The sequence below is a fragment of the Heterodontus francisci genome, chromosome 16, assembly GCF_036365525.1.
Source record: "Heterodontus francisci isolate sHetFra1 chromosome 16, sHetFra1.hap1, whole genome shotgun sequence".
Classification (NCBI taxonomy): Eukaryota; Metazoa; Chordata; class Chondrichthyes; order Heterodontiformes; family Heterodontidae; genus Heterodontus; species Heterodontus francisci.
In genome coordinates this window covers 65,396,465-65,418,808 of record NC_090386.1, presented here as the reverse complement: position 1 = coordinate 65,418,808, position 22,344 = coordinate 65,396,465, and the positions used below count along the sequence as shown (strand labels likewise).

The 22,344-nt window shown below is 42.0% G+C and overlaps 1 protein-coding gene across 3 annotated transcripts in view; it reads right to left on the bottom strand.

The window, feature by feature from the left end:
- Nucleotides 1–22,344, bottom strand: part of LOC137378160 (glucose-induced degradation protein 8 homolog) — a 38,751-nt gene that overhangs the window by 10,230 nt on the left and 6,177 nt on the right. For 2 of the 3 annotated variants that reach the window (XM_068048298.1, XM_068048299.1), the window contains exons 2-3: nt 17,162–17,289; nt 11,776–11,972 (exon numbers count right to left, since the gene is read on the bottom strand). In XM_068048298.1, the coding sequence (XP_067904399.1) occupies nt 11,776–11,972; nt 17,162–17,289 (325 nt within the window). Of the gene's footprint in view, nt 1–11,775; nt 11,973–17,161; nt 17,290–19,026; nt 19,082–22,344 lie in introns of those variants that run through there. The other variant, XM_068048300.1, reaches the window with a different exon arrangement.

Sequence of the window (22,344 nt, the reverse complement as noted above, 5' to 3'; positions counted from 1 at the left end):
AATAAAAAAATGAAACTGAATGGACCAACCGGCATCGACCTAGGCACCGGAAACGACAACGGCACACCCAGCCCTATCGACCCTGCAAAGACCTCCTTACCAACATCTGGGGGCTTGTGCCAAAGTTAGAAGAGCTGTCCCACAGACGAGTCAAGCAACAACCTGACAGTCATACTCAAGGGATCAAACCTCACAGACAATGTCCCAGACTGCCATCACTATCCCCAGGTATGTACTGTTCCATCAGCAGGACAGACCCAGCAGAGGTGGTGGCACAGTGGTATACGGTCGGGAGGGAGTTGCCCTGGGAATCCTCAACATCGGTTCCGGACCTCATGAAGTCTCATGGCATCAGGTCAAACAGGGGCAAGGAAAACTGATTACCACCTACGGCCCTCCCTCAGCTGATGAATCAGTACTCCTCCATGTTGAACACCACTTGGAGGAAGCACTGAGGGTGGCAAGGGCGCAGAATGTACTCTGGGTGGGGGACTTCAATGTCCATCACCAAGAGTGGCTCGGTAGCACCACAACTGACCGACTCCTAAAGAACATAGCTGCTGGACTGTGTTTGCGGCAACTGGTGAGGGAACCAAGAGGGAAAAACATACTTGACCTCGCCCTCACCAATCTGCCTGCTGCAGATGCATCGATCCATGACATTATTGGTAGGAGTGACCGCCTTATGGAGACCAAGTCCCGTCTTCACATTGAGGATACCCTCCACTGTGTTGTGTGGCACTACCACCGTGCTAAATGAGATAGACTGCGAACAGATCTAGCAATGCAAAACCGGGCATCCATGAGGTGCTGTGGGCTATTAGCAGCGGCAGAATTGTACTCAACAACAATCTGTAACCTCATAGCCTGGCATATCCCCCACTCTACCATTACCATCAAGCCAGGGGACCAACCCTGGTTCAAGAAACAGTGCAGGAGGGCATGCCAGCAGCAGTACCAGGCGAACCTCAAAATGAGGTGTCACCTGGTGAAGCTACAGCACAGAACGACTTGCGTGCCAAACTGCGTAAGCAGCATGCAATAGACAGAGCCAAGCGATCTCATAACAAATCAGATTCAAGCTCTGCAGTCCTGCCACATCCAGCTGTGAATGGTGGTGGGCAATTAAACAACTAACTGGAGGAGGTGGCTCCACAAATATCCCCATCTTCAATGATGGGGGAGCCCAACACATCAGTGCGAAAGATAAGGCTGAAGCATTTGCAACAATCTTCAGCCAAAAGTGCCGAGTTGATGATCCATCTCTGTCTCCACCTGAAGTCCCCAGCATCACAGATGCCACACGTCAGCCAATTCGATTCACTCCCCAAGATATTAAGAAATGATGAAGGCACTGGATACTGCAAAGGCTATGGGCCTTGACAATATTCCAGCAATAGTACTGAAGACCTGTGCTCCAGAACTTTGGCTGTGCCCCTAGCCAAGCTGATCTAGTACAACTACAACACTGGCATCTACCCAGCAATGTGGAAAATTGCCCAGGTATGTCCCATACACAAAATGCAGGACAAGCCCAGCCCGGCCAATTACCATCAGTCTACTCTCAATCATCAGTAAAGTGATGGAAGGTGTCATCAACAGTACCATCAAGTGGCACTTGCTTAGCAATAACCTGCTCACTGATGTTCAGTTTGGGTTCCGCCAGGCCTACTCAGCTCCTGACCTCATTACAGCCTTAATTCAAACATGGACAAAAGAGCTGAACTCCAGAGGTGAGGTGAGAGTGACTGCCCTAGACATCAAGGCAACATTTGACAGAGTATGGCATCAAGGAGCCCTAGCAAAACTGAAGTCAATGGGAATCAGGGGGAAAACTCTCTGCTGGTTAGAGTCATACCTGGCGCAAAGGAAGATGGTTGTGGTTGTTGGAGGTCAATCATCTGAGCTCCAGGACATCACTGCAGGAGTTCCTCCGGGTAATGACCTAGGCCCAACCATCTTCAGCTGCTTCATCAATGACCTTCCTTCAATCATAAGGTCAGAAGTGGGAATGTTCGCTGATGATTGCACAATGTTCAGCACCATTCGCGACTCCTCAGATATTGAAACAGTCCGTGTAGAAATGCAGGAAGACCTGGACAACATCCAGGCTTGGGCTGATATGTTGCAAGTAATATTCGCGCCACACAAGTGCCAGACAATGACCATCTCCAAGAGAGAATCTAACCATCTCCCCATGACATTCAATGGCATAACCATTGCTGAATCCCCCAGTATCAACATCCTAGGGGCTACCATTGACCAGAAACTGAACTGCAGTAGCGATATAAATACCGTGGCTACAAGAGCAGGTCAGAGGCTAGGAATCCTGCGGCGAGTAACTCACCTCCTGACTCCCCAAAGCCTGTCCACCATCTACAAGGCACAAGTCAGGAGTGTGATGGAATACTGTCCACTTGCCTGAATGGGTGCAGCTCCAACAACACTCAAGAAGCTCGACACCATCCAGGACAAAGCAGCCCGCTTGATTGGCACCCCATCTACAAACATTCACTCCTTCCACCACCGATGTACAGTGGCAGCAGTGTGTACCATCTACAAGATGCACTGCAGCAATGCACCAAACCCACGACCTCTACCAATTAGAAAAAGACAAGGGCAGCAAATACATGGGAACACCACCACCTGCAAGTTCCCCTCCAAGTCACACACCATCCTGACTTGGAACTAAAGCGGCGTTCCTTCACTGTCGCTGGGTCAAAATCCTGGAACTCCCTTCCTAACAGCATTGTGGGTGTACCTACGTCACATGGACTGTAGTGGTTCAAGGAGGCAGCTCACCACCACCTTCTCAAGGGCAACAAGGGATGGGCAATAAATGCTGGCCTAGCCAGCGACACCCACATCCCATGAATGAATAAAAATAAAATACCTTGTTGGTTGCCCTATTCACTCAGATCCCAGATTTCTCTTGTCCCTCGCTGAACTGTTGCCAGCTTGTACTGCCAGCAGCTCTATGAGCAAAAATCACTTTCAACTGAAGAGGTGCAGGAGCAAATCTAACTAACAGCAGGCACTGCAAGATGCCCTGCTATAGAAAAATCTGACCACTAGGTATGTCCTCATTTCTAGTAATAGCACCATGCCACCTAAAGGGCTGGATTTCAGTTTTATCTTTCAGTATATAATTGAAGTTAAAAACTAATGAGGTCATTGGGAAATATTAATTTATGGATGAATTAACTTAGAACCTTGTAGTTACAATGCACGGTAACAGCTTTAACCGGCAGGAAACAAAGAACAGTTGAAAACTGTGCTTGAAAGGCGGCTACTAGGGATACATATTTCTTTTTTATCCAGATTATTTTAAATGGAATTTTTTAAACCACAGAGGCAGCCTGACCAAGTTTGTTTTGCATCTGCAATGCTGTAGCAGAATAACCTTTATATCACTTCCAAAATAAATCTAATCTGGGGTTTGACTGGGCTCCTAAAGCTGCTAATGAGATATTTTGAAAAGCTTTTCCTTCAATGCTTTACAAGAAGTGTGAACTGTTAAACTTCTGGTACTGACTGTTAAAACAGTGTTTAGCCATAAGCTTCATCTCCAAAATGGATGGGCAGCACAAACAAATGTGGGTTTTTTTTTTTAAAAAAGGATAGAGAAAAAGCAGTTCAAATCCATACATAACTTGAAAAAATATTAGTCCCATTTACACAAACTGAACAAATTCGTTGTTAAAGTAACAACTAAAGATAAGAAATAGGAAGATGAATTTAAGAGAAATAGAAAACAGAAAATGATGGAAATACTCAACAGGTCTGGCAGCATCTGTTGAGAGAGAAACGGTTTCTTTCTCCTACTCTCCACCCCACGATAGTGTTCTCCTTGTTTTTAAACCTTCCACCCCACCAGCCTTCACATTCAGCGAATTATCCTCTGCCATTTCCTCCATCTCCAGCACGACGAAGGACCGTTCTCTCCGCGACACCCTGGTCCACTCAAGCGCCCCCAACATCTCTTCCCCTTCTCATGGCACCTTCTCATGCAAGCTCAGGAGATGCAAAACCTTCCCTGTTACCTCCTCCCTTCTCACCATCCAAGGCCCCAAACACTTCTTCCAGATGAAACAGCAATTTACTAGTAGTACTTTCAATTTAGTACACTGTGTTCGCCACTCTCAACGTGGTCTCCTTGATATTGGGGAGACCAAATGTAAATTGGATGCCCGCTTTGTGGAACACCTCCGTTCAGTCTGCAAGCGTGATCCCAAGCCTCTGGTCGCCTATTATTGTAATTCTCTGCCCACTCCCACTCCGACCTCTATGTCCTCAGCCTCCTTACACTGTTCCAATGAAGTTCAATGCAAGCTTGTGGAACAGCACCACAATCTTTCGAAAGACTAAAGTGTCCATTCAGATACATTGAGTTCAACAATTTCAGATTATAGCCTCTGCTGCTCCCCCCTCTTTTTTTTTTTGTGTTTTTTGCTTTTGGATGGCAGTTGTTGGTCATGATCCTGCCTTTCCCATTTACACCTCCTCTACACGTCTTTTGTTTCTTTACTTGTCCATTATCTTTTTTTTGCCATGTACCATCAACATGTTTCTCATTTAATCTCTCCTGCCTTCTTCCACTTTATCACGGACCTTACATTTTGTTCTTCCTCCACACCCTCGCTCCAGTGTCCCTGCCTTAAGCCTATTACATCTCCAAGTTTTCCAGTTCTGACGAAAGATCATCAACCTGAAACATGAACTCTGTTTCGCTCTCCATATATGCTGCCAGACCTGCTGTGTATTTCCAGCATTTTCTGTTTTTATATCAGGTTTCCAGCATCCACAGTATTTTGCAATTTTTTTTAAACAAAAAAGTAGTTGCATTACAAATATGCTTGGATAGCTATAAAGAAAAGCTTTTCTTGTTATGTTCCATGTTAACCGATATTGTTAACAGTTCTGTGTCAGGTATTGTCCCTCTCTCCATTAAATCTGCCATGGTTACCCCTCTCCTCAAAAAAACAACTCCTGACCCCACCATCTTTGCAGACCACTACTCCATCTCCAACCTTCCTTTCCTCCCCAAAGTCCTTGAACTTGCTTTCACCTTCCAAATCCGTGCCCATCTTTCCCGAAACTCAGTGTTTGAATCCTTTCAATCAGGTTTCCTGCCCCGCCACAGTAACAAAACAGCTCGTCACAGTTGCAAATGACATCCAATGTGACTGTGACAAAGATAAACTACCCCTCGTCATCGGTTTCGACTTGTCTGCAGCCTTTCAACACCCTCAACACCTCTCACTCTCATCCAGATGAGTGGTTCAGCTCTCACCTGGTTCCATCCTTATTTATCCAATCGTAGCCAGAGTATCACTTGCAATAGGCTTCTCTTCCCACTCCTGTGCCGTTACCTCTGGTGTCCCCAAAGAATCTATCCTCTGTTCCCTTCCATTTCTTACTTAGAATCATAGAATGGTTACAGCACAGGAGGCGGCCATTCGGCCCGTCTTGTCCATGCCAGCTCTCTGCAAGAGCAACTCACCTAGTTTCACTCCCCTGCCTCTTCCCCGTAGCCCTGCAAATTTTTTCTCTTCAGATAATTATCCAGTTCTCTTCTGAAGGCCTCAATTGAATCTGCCTCCACCACACTCTCGGACAGTGCATTCCTGATCCTAACCACTCACTGCATAAAAAACGTTTTTCCTCATGTCGCTGTTCCTTCTTTTGCCAATCACCTTAATTGGTGCCTCTGGTTCTGATCCTTCAGCCAATGGGAACAGTTTCTCCCTATCTACTTTGTCCAGACCCCTCATGATTTTGAATACCTCTAGCAAATCTCCTCTCCTCCAAAGAGGACAGGCCCAGCTTCTCCAGTCTATCCACGTAAAGTTCCTCACCCCTGGAATCATTCACATGAATCTTTTCTGCACCCTCTCTAATGCCTTCACATTCTTCCAAAAGTGTGGTGCCAAGAACTGGACACAATACTCCAGTTGAGGCCGAACCAGTATTTTATACAAGTTTATCATAACTTTCTTATTTTGGTACTCCATGCCCCTATTTATAAAGTCTAGGAGCCCGTATGCTTTATTAACCACTTTCTCAACCTACTATGCAACCTTCAATGATTTGTGCACATATAACCTCTGCTCCTGCATCCCCTTTAGAATCATGCCTTTAATTTATATCGTCGCTCCCTGTTCTTCCTATCAAAAGGAATCACCACACTTGCCTACATTAAATTTCATCTACCACTTGCTGCCCATTCCACCAGCCTATGTCCTCTTGAAGCTGATCACTATCCTCCTCACAGTTTGCAATACTTGCAAGTTTTGTGTCGACTGCAAATTTTGGAATTGTGCCCAAGTATACACCATTAATATATATCAAGAAAAGCAGGAGTCCCAAGACCGACCCCTGGGGAACTCCATTATATACCTTCCTCCAGTCCAAGAAACCACCATTCACAACTACACTCAGCCAATTTCATATCCATGCTGCTATTGTCCCGTTTATTCATGGGCTCTAACTTTGCTGACAAGCCAGTTATGCGGCACGTTATCACATGCCTTTTGGAAGTCCATGTACACCACAACAACCACATCAAGCCTCTGTTATTTTCATGCTCTCCCCTCGGCAACATCATCTGAAAGCACAGCATTAGTTTTCACATGTACGCCAAGAACACTTAACTCTACCTCACCACCACCTTGCTCGACTCCTCCACTGTTGCTAAATCATCAGACTGTTCAGTATTGGATGATTTCCTCCAATTAAATAAAGGGAAGACTGAAGCCATTGTTTTCATTCCCTTCTCCAAGCTCCATCCCCAAGCTACTGATTCCATCCCTCTCTATAGCAACAGTCTGTCATTAAACTAGCCTGTTCACAATCTTGGTGTCATGTTTGACCCCGAGATGAACTTCCAACCACATATTCATGCCACCACCAAGACCGGCTATTTCTACCTCTAACATCGCTCAATTTCATGCCCTCCCCATCTCAGGTCACCTGCTGCTGAAACTCTCATTCGCGCCTTTGTAACCTCTAGACTCGAGTATTCCAACATACTCCTGGCTGATCTCCCACATTCTACCCTCCACAATCTTGAGGTCATCCAAACCTCTGTTACCCATGTCTTACATCTCACCAAGTTCCGTTCCCCTATCTGCCCTGTGCTTGCTGACTTACATTGGCTCCCGGACAAGCAACCTCTTGACTTTAAAATTCTCATCCTTGTTTTCAAATTCCTCCATGGCCTGGTCCCGCCCTATCTCTGTAATCTCCTCCAGCCCCACAACTCTGAGATAGCTGCATCCATCTAATTCTGGCCTCTTTTGAGCATCCCGATTTTAAATCGCTCCACCAATGGAGGCCACACCTTCGGTTGCCTTGGCCCCAAGCTCTGGAATTCCCTTCCTACATCTCTCCACATCTTTAAATCACTTTCCTCCTTTAAGACACTCCTTAAACCTACCTTTATCACCAAGCTTTCGGTCATCTGACCCAATATCTCTTTATGTGGCTCAAGTGTCAAATTTTGTTTGATAATGCTCATGAGAAGAACCTTAGGACATTTCATTACAGTAAAGACACTATATAAAGGTGTATGACAATCTGTTCCTATAGATTGCACTGCAAATTAGTTCTGTACCATATTTGCATTTTTTTGACACGGTATGCACAACTCTATATGATAAACATCTAAACTACAGGCAGTAATCATTGAAAATTAACACTGTAAATAATCATCATTTCAGTAATGATGCAGTCTATTGTCACAACAGTTCAAGTGGCAAAATTGTACAGGTCTATGGAATGGACGGTTTAAAATAAAACTGAAGTTTGGATTAAAATACAGAATTTATTGCTGAAGCACAAATTAACCCAATAAATGACATTTAAGTTGAAATGCACACTTGTAAATTTTAAGTACATTGTGCCTCTAATTACGTAATTTGCTAATCAGATAACATAAAAACAGTAAAGCAAGTAACTTTTACATAAAATACAGATCAAACCCTTCATGTCAACATGAAAAATTGCTGTTGTCCCCATAACCAAGTCAAAATGTTCTAATTGTTCAGCTTTAATTTTTTGCAGCAAGAAACTAGCTGTTTATACTATAGTACAACCGTACGTAGAAATAAATACAAGTTGTATCTGTTAAGTTTCCACAAATCATGATGACTCAATATTCAAATGCAAATATTATATGTTCAAAAATAAGAATCAGATTTGTCTGAACTTCAGCATGTAAGCTTCAATGAAGTGCAATAAATTCCGTATATATGTGAAAAAAAAAGTCAAATATTTAATAACACTTAAAATATTTTTCCAGCGTATTTTTACACTTCAATGTGAACAAAAAGTCAGTGCAAATTAGATCAAACACTCACACATCAAATTACAATGTGAATAAGAAGATTTCTTTACATTGCATCCTAATATGTCTTTAACCCACATCAAAATAGCAGCAACTACTTCCCCATTCAGCCTCTCAGCTTCTCGAAAGAAGGATATTGCCAAATTGTGAATAGTTTTGGCTGATTGTCCACAAGCACTAAGAAATGGATGGACATTGCCCAAACGTGTATAGAACCTGTTCAGTTGCCTGTTCAGGCAACATGGGCGGCACAGTGGCGCAGTGGTTAGCACCGCAGCCTCACAGCTCCAGCGACCCGGGTTCGATTCTGGGTACTGCTTGTGCGGAGTTTGCAAGTTCTCCCTGTGTCTGCGGGGTTTCCGCCGGGTGCTCCGGTTTCCTCCCACCTCCAAAGACTTGCAGGTTGATAGGTAAATTGGCCATTGTAAATTGCCCCTAGTGTAGGTAGGTGGTAAGAGAATGGTGGGGGTGTGGTAGAGAATATGGAGTTAATGTAGGATTAGTATAAATGGGTGGTTGGTGGTCGGCACAGACTCGGTGGGCCAAAGGGCCTGTTTCAGTGCTGTATCTCTAAATAAAAAAATAAATAAAGGCATAATCCCAGAGGTGAAGGGATAATGCAATAAACTAGCTCTACTCCTTTCCAAACAAATAACATTAATGCATCACTAAATAATTATTGCAATTAAGGAAAATGATTTACTGAACACAAGTCAGATATACTGAAATCTAATCGAAGGGAATGAATTACAATGTAAAACAAAACTGAAGTTTACTATTGGTGCTACCATTCAAGCAGTAAGGACTTCTCTATCCCACCTCCATTCCATTTAACCAGCTACTTTAAAAAAAATATTTGGCTGAGACAAACAGACCAAAAAGAGTTGCCCAATTTTGTCAGAGCTCATATTTTTGTTAATGAATGTGGAACAGGCTGAAGGGACTGAATGGCCTACTCCCTTTCAGACTAATCTTAACAGTTTAGGTCAATTTCACCATGACACTCTGATTGAACGAGGTCTCGCAATGAACACAGAAGATTATCTTTTTTTTTTGCTGGCCAAAAACACAGCACAGTTTAGACTTATACATTTACTTGCCTTGATGCAATTCGGGCTCCCACTGAGCAAGATTATGTACAGCAACTTGCATTTATGTAGCGCCTTTTATACAGCCCACAGGCATGTTATCAATCAAAATTTGACATCAAGCCACATAAAGAGATATCACAGCAAATGACTAAAGCTTGGTCAGAGGTAGATTTCAAGAACATCTTAAAAGGGGGAAAGAGAAGTTGGCAGGTGGAGAGGTTTACGGAATGGATTCCAGGAGCTTAGGGCCGAAGGCACAGCCGCAAATGATGGAGCAAATAAAACTGGGGATGGTCAAGAGGACAGAATTAGAGGAGTGCAGAGGTCTTGGAGGGTTGTAGGACTGGAGGTGATCACATCAATTCGGGAGGGAGGTGACCATGGAGGGATCTGAAAACAAGGATGACAATTTTAATATTCGAGCATTGCTTACCCTTATCCTATGTGGGTCAATTAGTTAGTACAAGGGCAATCAGCAATGTTCCATCTAAATTTTTTTTGTCTGGGTGACTACAAACTCCTTTGAGCACTACATTTTTTGTCCATGGGCAGCTTACATTTTAAAAGTCTCTGAAATTTCACTAAGTTGTGAGTGGTCTGTTTACTTCAATACGTGGTACATTCCAGATTGCTCTGCAGTTGCACACACCTTCGAGGAAATATTGCTCTCCTCACTGGTCCCATTCCGTCCTCTTCCTCCTCCCCCTCCCGTCCCATCCCACCCTCCTCCTCCTGCCCCCCACCTGGCCCATTCTGCCCTCCTCCTCCTCCCACCCGTCCTGCCATCCCTTTATTCACGCAAGCCCCATTCTAACTCTCCAGTCATGGGTTGCATTCTTCTTCTTTTCATACATTACGTTTTACCCCTTCTCCCATCTGTCCCATTCTTCCCCCGCCACCTCCCCCCACCATCCCCCACACATCCCATATCCGGGCTGTTAAGTTCCCCTTTCCCGACACAAGAGTTCACACTTTCAGGAGAGATGATGAAATGTGAAAGAAGTGGGGTCACCGACAGAAACATTGGGCAAGTGGGGTGAAAATCTGGGCTTTGAACAATTTGAAAAATCCATTCCTCTCGCCAAACAATGAAAGGAAATTCACATAATCTGCTCACTCACCCATTAACCTAGACAGCTTCAATTAACCTGCAGTTTCCAGGCTGGTACATGTTGCTCAGTCAGTGCTAAAGGGAGGTGTTCTTCATCATAAACCTGCACTGCAGACAATGAGGTACTCACTGAGACTAAATTCATTAATTTCATCCAGGCTGTGTGTGTTTATACACCCATAATGAGCTGTGTCCACTGCGTTGTGGCTAATAGTTGCTGTGGGCCTTTCTGGGTCATTCAGCTCCAGGTTAAGTTGCAGGGCATTGACAGCTGCTGAATAGGGAGCAATCCCAAGTCTCATTCTAATCCAGGACTCACCAATCATCACTTTCATCCAGTTCAGCCCCTCCCCCCACAAGCCAACCAGTAACCAGCTCTGGAATCCATTCCCTAAACCTCTCCACCTGCCAACCCCTCTTTCCTCCTTTACGATGCTCTTGAAATCTATCTCTTTGACCAAGCTTTAGTCATTTGCTGTAATATCTCTTTATGTGGCTCTGTGTCAAATTTTGATTGATAACACGCCTGAGGGGCCTTGGGATGTTTTTGCAATATAAAAAGGCGCTACATAAATGTAAGTGGTTGTATGTATTGGTTAGGCCACAACTTGAGTACCGTGTGCAGTACTGGTCACCTCATTACAGAAAGGATGTAATTGCACTAGAGAGATTACGGAGGAGATTTACGAGGATGTTGGCAGGACTGGAAAAATGCAGCTAAGAGGAAAAATTGGATAGCAAGCAAGGTGATTCCACCCAGCTGGATTACAGAGAGGCATTGGACGAGGATGGTGTGATCAGCTGTGTCAAAGGCCGCAGATAGGTCAAGAAGGGATAGTTCATCATGGTCATTGTCACAAAGAATGCCATTTGTGACTGATGAGGATCAATGCTGGGCCAGAAACCTTATTGGAGGGATTCAAACATGGAATTACATGAAAGGTAGGCATGGATTTGGCAGGCAACAACACTTTCAAGGATTTTGGAGAGGAAAGAGGGGTTGGAGATGGGACGGTAGTTTACAGGGACAGAGGAGTCAAGGAGCCTCATAAATAAACATTCATAAATTTAAAAATGTGCACTGCGGTTTAAATTATGGTTGAAAATACATGAAATGTAAATAAATAGTTCATCAAATGCTACTAACAGTTTTCAAATAAATAGGACCTGGAGTTCCACTACCTTCTAAAAAAAATATATATACTTGGATGTGAAGACTTCCCTACCTGTAAGTGGAAGTAAAGATAACGATTTGTGTCCAACAGCTCTGGGTGCAGACTATTGATTAGTGCAATGGCTTCTTGAATTTGTCCATTAAGTATCACCTCACGAATTTTAATACGTTCATCAAGGGTGTCCAGATCAACACTAGGCTCTATCCCAGATTCCACTCGAAATTTTTCTGCTGCTTCCTTAAATCCTTCTGAAACAACATTATACATAAACCAAAAATAGCTGTATTAGCCATTAAAGACTGCAAAATATACTGGAAATTTTCACAAAATATTACTAAATTTTATTATTCCTAAGGTTTTCACATGCAGTTTCGTCATTTTCCAGCTTACATTGTATGGGAAGCAATTAGTGATTTTAATTCCATGCACCTCAGGCAGCAACACTTTGAAAGAATATCTAACGTGAACTGCAGCGTTTCCCTACTCACCACTCCACATCTTCATCATAACGTAAGTAACAAGAGACTCTCTGCTGACTTTGTGGTGACCAAATGACATTTCCCATTCATTTGCTAGTGCACCCATAGCCTTTTTGTAATACTTAACTACGATATCAAAGCATAGCCAATAAGACTTCAATTACATTTAAATTTAGTAATCCCAAAACAATCTAGACTCAAAGCAACATTAGGTTCTTTTCTATTCCATCTCAAATCCTTCATTATTTTTTCTTGATGAATCTGAGCTTTATTTTGTGCAGCATACCTTGGCTACTCCATTGATTAATTCTCTGCCCATACGAATTAGGAACAGGAGTAGGCCATTCGGCTCCTCAAGCCTGCACCACCATTTTATAAGATCATGGCTGATCTGATTGTGGTCTCAACTCGACTTTCCTGTCTACCTGCTATACCCTTTGTACTTTACTCCAAGTAAATTTTTTTTAAAAACAGTAACATTTGCCGAAAGAGACCAAAAACATATTTTTTAAAAATCAATTTCTGATGGGTTTCAAAATACCCTTGGCCAATCAAGAATCTAATAAGCTCATCATAAAAAATATTCAATGACCCTGCCTTCACTGCTCTCTGGGGAAGACAATTCCACAGCCTAATGATCCTCAGAGAAAAAATTTCTCTTCATCTCCGTCTTAAATGGGAGACCCCTTATTTTTTTAAAAGTGTGTCCCCTGGTTCTAGTCTCTCTCAAAGGAAAACATCCTCTCAGCATCTATCCTGTCACGTCCCCTCAAGATCTTATATGTTTCATACTGAAAGGTAGCTAAAAAGGCATCATGTTCCAATCTTAAGTCTTGGTGCACAGCTTATTCTAGTGAGATTTAAGCTGTGTTCTCATTCATTTCTGAGTGAGATCATTCTATCTCCTATAGGATTGATCATATATTGGCCTGCCTCCAACTTTAACCTCAAAAACTAAGTATTGAGGATGCATAACTGAAATGCAGTACATATTCTGAAAGTTTGATATTAAAAATTTGATTATGTTGCAATCAGAATAATTAAGTTGACCTCATTGCAGATCATTTTGGATTGGTGGAGGCAGGTGACGGCTGTGATCCTTCTGCCAAAATAAAATGTAGCACAAAACAAATAGCTTCCACTGTTCCGGTCTGGCAGCATCTGTGGCATGAGGAACAGAACTAACGGGCTGGATTTTGTTTTCCCACCTCCGGGAGAAGAAAATGGCTACTGCCCCGCGCGTTAACCACGCTGCCGTGCTTCTGCGGTGAGCAGCCTCTTAGCATATTCATGGCGGCCAACCCCTCCCCACCCCAATCACGTGGAAGCAGTGGCATTGGTGATGCCATTCACAATGTCATCTGATGCAGAAGCAGCTGCTGGTCAGCCTTGCAGACAGTTCAGCAAAATGCAAAGTTGACCCCTTCTCCTCCTTCCCTATACTAAAACTGCAGAGTTGACTGCTTCCCCACCTCGGGACGGGAAAGCGAAGGCGCGCGAGTGCCGCACATCACACTAAAGATCAGGAACTGAAGGTAAGATTGCTGTGGGTTACATCTAAATTAATGCAAACATTTAATTAGCATATGGAAAGCAGGGTTCTGTTGCAGAGTGGTGGAGGGGCCGCCACAGAGCTTCCCCGCCGCTGGGAAGATTGGGCCCGGCAATCCTGGCATTGGGTTCCGTGGCAGTCCGCTGCCACTCCGATTCTCTACCCCCTACACCCTCACCTCCCCCGGAACCTAATATCATGCTGGAAACAAAATCCAGCCCAATGTTTCTGTCGGTGACCCTACGTCAGAACTTCGACAGAACTGATGAAGGGTCACCTACCTGAAATGTAAACTCAATTTCTCTCTCCACAGATGCTGCCAGACCTGCTGAGTATTTCCAGCATTTTCTCTTTTTATTTCAGGTTTCCAGCATCCACAGTACTTTGCTGTTGTAGCTTCTACTGCTTAAGTGTGATCTAAAAGAAACAGCAGCATAATTATGTAAAAGAAGTTCTTTCAATTATAACATGCTCCTCCAGCCAATCTAATGGTTATAAACAACCACAGAACTAAGAACTATTTTGCAATACTCTGAAGGGTAGCAGCAAATATTTTATAAAAAGTGTATTTTGTGTTTTTATTTGCTAAATCTTCAAAAAGCATTGAAAAAAAAAATCACTAATCAAAACCACACGAGGAGGAACAAGAGGAACACTGAGCTATGGTCATTCCTGAAATAAAAAAATGGCACAGCTGTGATATTTAAGTGCTTACTGATTTCAATAAAACAAACCTTATGAAAATGCAACTATAAATTACCAATGTAAAAAAAAAGCTAATTTCATTGGACTAAAAGAAATTTCCGAATTACTTTCTACAGATAATTTTGTTTAATCAATCTTGAGTCCAATCTTTTGTAGAATAAGAATGATATAGCACAGGAAACCTGTGCCTCTTTAAAAGACTATCCAATTAGTCTTACTCCCCTGCTCCTTTCCCATAGCCCTGCAAATTTTCTCCTTCAAGTATTTACCCAATTACCTTTTGATGGTTAATAATGAATCTGCTTTCACCACCGTTTCAGGCAATGCATTCTAGATCATTACTGGCAAAACCCTTCATGATTTTGAACACCTCTATCAAATCTTCCCTTAATCTTTTCTGCTCCAAGGAGAACAATTCTAGCTTCTCGATCTATTGCAGAACTGAAGACCCTCGTCCCTGGTACCACTCTAGTAAATCACCTCTGCAACCTCTCCAAAGCCTTGATATCTTTCCTAAACGGTGGTGCCCAGAAGTGGACAAAATAGCTGCAGCCTAACCAGTGTTTTATGAAGAACTAGAATAACTTTCTTGCTTTTGTACTGTATACCACTATTTATAAAGCCAAGGATTCTGAATGCCTTTTCAACAGTTGTCTCAACTTGTCCTGCCACTGTCAAAGATTTGTGTATTGTTATGAAAGTGTTTCCATTTTTTAATATTTTTTTGAGGACTCATGTTTAAATTGCGGAAATTGATTCATTTGAAAGACTGACGAAATTCCATAGATGCTAGACTTGGCTATTTTAAAAAAAAAGTCACTGAAAGGACTACGGGCCTTTGTTTAAAAACACACACTGGAAATCACATGCCTTCAGCGAAGTAAACAGCAGGAGCCTTTTGTCTAAGGGAGTTGTTTACAGAGAAGTGACATGTCAAGAGTTACGGTGGTCAAGAGTTAGCTTTGTTTTGGATATTGTTTTGTTTCAGTTGGGGGTAAGCCTGCTAAGAAAGAAGTCACCAGCTCATCCTTTTTCCACCTCTTCGAGAAACCCTGAGAATCCAGTGTGTGATAGTTGAAACCCTTGATACCCCATTTCTCCTGGAAAGCCTACCAGATTAATCCTAGACGCCACCTGAAGAGAACTGCTCCAAAAAAGATCCAAGTGACAGCAGTCTACACGAATTTGGAATGCCAGAATAAAGGGAAAACTCATTTTCCTTTTCCTTCAAGAATTAACAAGTATTTGGCCAAAGTATTTTTTTTTTTGGGTCTTTTTATAGAGATCTCTGCAGAGAAAACTTCTTTAACTGGTGTGTGTGCGTGCATGTGTGTAGAGGTGTGTGCGTGACTAATTTAGAAGGAAAGTTATATATTTCAATCTGTGAGGTAACGCTTTGCATTGTTACTGAAGTGTCTTGTTTTATAATAAATTAATAAATAAACAACAAAATTAAGAAACCTGGTTGGTGAATTTTATTCTGAAATAAAAAGAGAGTATATAATTGGGTGCATCTGTAACTGGGTAAAACACTTAAATATATGTTGTAACCTGTGGAGAGGTGGAACTAGAAAAAGACAGTGCCCTCCTTCAGCTTCGGTTGTAACAGTAGGTACATTTACGCTCTTGCACCTCCTTTAAAATTGTACCATTTAGTTTATATCACCTCTCCTCATTCTTCCTATTCAAATGAGTCAGTTCACACTCCGCGTTAAATTTCATCTGCCAAGCGGCTGCCCATTTTACCATTCTATGCCATCTAAGTAAGTTACTATCCTCATCACAGTTTACTAATTTCAGAATTTTGGGTCATTTGCAAACTTTGAAATTATGCCCCAAATATCAAAGTCCAGATCATTAATATATATCAAAGAGAGCACTGGACCAAATACCAACCACTGAGGAATACCACTGCATACTTCTCGTTTGAAAAACTGTTCACTGCTACTCTCTGCTTTCTGTCCTTTAGCCAATTTTGTATCCACACAGCGATTGCCCCATTAATCCCATGAGCTTCAATTTTACTAACAAGTTTATTACATGGTACTCTATCAAATGCTTTTCAAAAATCCATTTACACAACATGAACTCTCTCCTTTTGAGGACTATACTATTTCTCTGACAATGAAAAGCTATTCAGAAATGCTCAATACAATTCTATTGCAGCATCTTACCTTGAAAGGAAAATAAGGAAAAATGCATTATTATGCACAGGTCCTCTAGATTTCACATTCATTCATGATGGCACAGTTTTAGAACCAAGTGTTCACCATAAGCTATTCCAAACAAAACTAAGAAACACAGCAATACTTCTAATCATTAATAGTATTACATTATTTATCACAGGTGTTAGTAGCAAAATACAATTTTTTTCTTTTTCCAAATTACAACTACACCCAAAACATTAATCTGCCTTTTCTCTTTACAAATCCTGACAAACTTGTGTATTGCCAACTTTATCCAGTTTTACTATTTGGAACTGCTTATTTTAAAAGTTATTTTTGTCTCAATGTAAAACTTTTAGTTGTCCCAAATGTTTAGGTAGTTTCAGTACTGAGAGAATTGACTTCCTCTTCAGATGTAGATGCTTTTTGGCAAAATAGATTTGTTAATAAAATGCTGTCTGCAATATGGCCTTTCTATTGCAAGGCTCTTCCAAAATCATGCATAAATCCTATACATTCCTTTGTATTACTCTTACCGGTAACTAGATAGTTCATTATGAGACGATTCATGTCAGCCCTTTGGATGTGTAAATTATTGAGTTTTTCCATCCATTCATCTTTAGTAATTTCATCAGGCTTTTCTGTATAACTCATTCTGAAACACCTGAGGAATATAAAGCAAAGAAGTATGTCACTGACAACCAATTAAAACAAGGTAAGGTAAGCTATACTCTTCAAAACTAAACTATCTTTAAATTGACAATTAAAGTGAACAAAAATATTTGATGGAAAACAAAGCAAAAAAAAAAACAGAAAGTGCTGGAAATACTCAGCAGGTCTGGCAGCATCTGTGTAGAGAGAAACAGAGTGAACGTTTCAGGTCTGTGACCCTTCACCACAACTGACAAACCATTCTGATGAAGGGTCACAGACCTGAAACGTTCACTCTGTTTCTCTCTACACAGGTGCTGCCAGACCTGCTGAGTATTTTTAGTACTTTCTGTTCTCATTTCTGAGTTCCAGCATCTGCAGAATTTTGCTCTTACCATGAAAAAAGAACTTGCATTTAGAGCATCTTTCACGACCACAGGACATCCCAAACTGTTTTACAGCCAACAAAGCACTTTTTGAAATGTAGCCACCAAAATTCCCATGGGTGTGTGACCATGTAGCAATCAGGACTGGGTTGCATACAAGACCAGCAGGTCGCACACAAGCAACAGTCCCTTTATGATGTGTGCATGTGCAGCACTATTTTAAAGGGACCAAGCAGTGCAACAATCAGGGCATGCAGAGTGAAAGAACATTAGAGAGAACATTGGTAGTCACTGTTGCAACGTAGGAAACACGGCAGCCAATTCGCACACAGCAAGCTCCCACAAACAACAATGTAATAATGACCAGATAATCTGTTTTTAGGATTGAAATGTTGATTTCCTCCAAATAGTGCCACGGGATCTTTTACAACCAGCTGAAAGGGCAGACGTGGCCTTGGTTAAATGTTTCATCCGAAAGACGACACCTCCGACAGTGCAGCACTCCCTCAGTACTGCACTGGAATGTCAGCATTGATTTGTGCACTCAAATCCTGGAGTGGGACTTGAACCCACAATATAGAAACAGCCATATAAATGTACTTGCATTATAGACACTCCCTCAAACATCTTTTGGGCTCCATCAAAATAAATGATTACTAGAGAATAAAACACTTCTCCACCAAGTTTTATATGAAGTTTATAGTACTGTAATATGGGTTTTTATATATTTTTCCTTGTACTATGAATTTTAGATACTGTACCTTTATATATGTGCTGTGGGTTCCTTTAGTAAGCAGTGAGTTAACTGCTGGTACATGAAAAGTTGTTTGATTAGGTTGGACGTAATAATTAGGGATAATATGTTGGATGAAACTAGAAGTTTATAGAAACAAAGAGCAGGATGTTAGAACAATTCAGGAAGATTGAATGTAAATGAGAACAGTTTAAAATAAGTGTCTGAGGAATGTACAGTTCAACAAGGGACAGAAAAACGACAGTCAAATGGTTATACTGTTAAAAGATCCCAACTGTGAAGGACAAATGTAAGCCCTTAAGGTGTCTGCATGCTAACTTCATCTATTGTAATCCAGGAGATGGCCACGATTATGTGTAATGGTCTGCTGATATAAGTGCGATTGGACTACTGATTGTATTAATTATGGTATGAATGGTGAGAGTTAATGAGTTAAACAGTATGAGACCAGAGACGGAACCACCAGAATACGTGATCAGAACTGTATAAAAATCCCCAGAGCCTGTCCGAGGTACTCTAGTTACTACTGAAGACCAGAAGAAGAGGAACAGAGGGGAGAATATCGCCTGGAGTCCAGCAAGGACCATTGCTCATTGCCTGTTAAGCATACCTTAATAAATTCTGATTGATTGACTATACTTTAGCTGCTACCCCGTCTCACCAAGCTGGTTGTTGTCTTGTCCAAACTAAAGTAAAGAAAAGGGATATTTTTCCCCACAGTACAGTAATAAGAAAAATGTTTTATATTTACAGAAACAAAAATGTTTTGACAACACAATTTACAATAAGCCATTCACAAAGATTGGAGTATTAAAGGCAGCTGTAATTGTTAGATTAATATCTATTTTTATATTTGTATTTATAATGTAATGAAAAATTATAAATCTCAGAACATATCCACGCAGTGTTACATTAGATAGAGAAAAGTTACTGTATACACTGTCAATCTTTGATTACTGTAATTTCAGCTGAATATCTTAACTGGAAAAAACCTCTCTCTTCACACAAGTGAACCAATGCTGCACACAAGTGAACCAATTCTTGCAGTACTGGTCAAGAGATTTGAATAAGCATGTTAAAATTATATTGCTCCATATTCTGTGAGAATGACTTTGATAGGCTAATGTCTTCTCATTTAGAAGAAGTTGATCAGAATATAAGAAACAGCAAATCAGAGGATGATAAAACTACATCAAAAAACATGCAAAACCAAAATATTGCAAATGCTGGAAATCGAAAATAAAAATGGAAAATGCTGAAAATAGCAGGTCTGATAGCGTCTGTGGAGAGAGAAACTGAGTTAATGTTTCAGGTCAGTGACCTTCATCAACTCTGTTTCAGGTTGGAAACCCTTAGTCAGAACTTCGACAGAGTTGATGAAAGGTCACCAATCTGAAACATTAACTCAGTTTCTCTCTCCACAGATGCTCCAGACCTGCTGAGTACTTTCAGCATTTTCTGTTTTTATTAAAAAGCATGCATATATTAACAAGAAATGATACTATCCAAACCAAATCAGAACATTACCATAGAAAAGTGTTGGCAACAATAAAAGTACATCTATAAATATGCAGGCACATTTTCTGTAGGATTCTGCACTGGAACTTGAAGTTATTAAAGTCAAAACAGCAGTGCCCTTACAGTTGCAGTCTCCTTAGCCAATTAAATTGAAAAATCTAAACCATTAAATGAAAGTTAAATAGTTTATTCCACATCAAATCAGGGGAGGTGGTGGCTTAGGAGTAATGCCACTAGACTAGTAACCCAGAGCCCCACGTTAATGCTCTGGGGATTTGGAATTGAATCCCACCACGTCAGACGGTGGAATGTGAATTCAATTAAGTGGTGGTGGTGGTGGCGGTGGAGGAGGAGGAGGAGGTGCCATTCTAAATTGCTATGCCAGAATTTTCTGTTCAATTCTATCACAATGCAGACTCTGTCACGGTGGAGGCCAACTTAAAAGTTGGGTCGAGCCAGCCAGGCCTGGAAGTGAAGCAGCGATCTTGCGTGGTCCAGGCCGGGACTGCCGCCCCTCTGAGGCGGGAAGTTTCACCTCCAGGAATTGCTGGCCCTCTACAGTGCCACCAGGAATGGTGGCCACTGCTGGGACTGCACCCAGCGTGAGGAGCAGCATGGATGACGGCACTAAAAGGCGAGTTGGATTTTGGACCTTGCTGGGGAAAATTCAATGGGCTCTGGTAACGGGGGGCAAGGGTCGATTGGGGGGGGGGGGGGGGGGGGGGGTAAGAACAGGGTGCCCAGAGGGGCTCCACAACCCCTCACCCAGCAAGGAGGCCTCCAGGTTTTACCAGGCAACAGAATCAGGTGAAGTGCCCGGCCACCACTGGTAAAATACCAGCGGCAGTGGGAGGAGGCCCTTAAATGGCAATTATTTTGACCACTTAAAGGCTTCAATTGGCCTGGGGCGGGCGAGCAGGCTGTTTACAACCTCCCTCGCTGCAGGTAAAATGGTAGTGGGGGCAGGTTGGTGACAGAAACAGCACCTCCCGCCTCCGACCTGATTTTACGCCCCCTGCCTCCTACTCGATTTTAGGCAAGCCCCACCCACACGCAGACACAGGGCGAACTTGCAAACTCCACACAGGCAGCACCCAGAATCGAACCTCGGTCCCTGGAGCTGTGAGGCTGCGGTGCTAACCACTGCGCCGCCCATAATAGTGGGCAACTTACTGGTATCTAAAACTTAAACCAAAGAGTTCAAGTTAGAACACAAATCTCATAGATGCTGCAAAAGGGAGGTTGCTTTTGAAAGATCACAATGGTTGCGTAATTTTAAAATTGTACCAATTAGCTTTATTTTATTTTCTATAATTTGAAGTCAGCATAAGATAATTATTTTAAATATTGTGTGTACCATGCCTCTTACTTTGAATTTTGCCCATCATCCTTCTGATTTTTTACACCAGTATTGGTGAAATATTCAGCCTACCTTGGATCCTTTTGTAAAATGTAGGTAAGCCTACTTATTTTCTCACAGTGCCCTTCTCAATGCTCAAAATGTACAGAAGCATTAAGAAATTTTAGCTGTTGCACAAATTAACAGATTTCAACCAGTGAAACTCAACAGCAATTATCAGAATTAATTTTGCTCAAAGGTTAAGTAGAATATGAAGTAAATTATAACACATTCACAGTTTTAAACAATCTTCTATATTTTAAACTGATTTTTAGTCAACTGGCTACACCACTTTTTTTTTTTAAAAAGTGATCTAAAAAGGAAAAACTTCCAAGTCACATCCCAAACTTACTTAATATATGGTACAGCCTGCCAATATTTGCAAGATAAATGTTTTCCACCTACTTGATGGCTGTCATTTATCTCTTTGTAAATTAACTGCATTGCATCACTGGGCGGCGCAGTGGTTAGCACCGCAGCCTCACAGCTCCAGGGACCCGGGTTCGATTCTGGGTGCTGCCTGTGTGGAGTTTGCAAGTTCTCCCTGTGTCTGCGTGGGTTTCCTCCGGGTGCTCCGGTTTCCTCCCACATGCTAAAGACTTGCAGGTTGATAGGTTAATTGGCCATTATAAATTGCCCCTAGTACAGGTAGGTGGTAGGGAAATATATAGGGACAGTTGGGGATGTGACAGGAATATGGGATTAGTGTAGGATTCGTATAAATGGGTGGTTAATGGTCGGCACAGACTCGGTGGGCCCGAAGGGCCTGTTTCAGTGCTGTATCTCTAAACTAAACTAAACTAAGTATTTGTAGATCTATTTGGAGGTTTGTGCCTCCTTCAATCTTAAGATCATCTTAATATGGGAATTCTAGATTGATATCTTACAAGAAGGTCCCCAAAACAGATATACAAATAAAAGCACATTCTGATAGGGTTAAATGAAGGTGGGAGGAGGTTCATATGAAGCATTGGCCAGTTGGGCCATTAGTTCCATTTCTGTGCTGTAGAC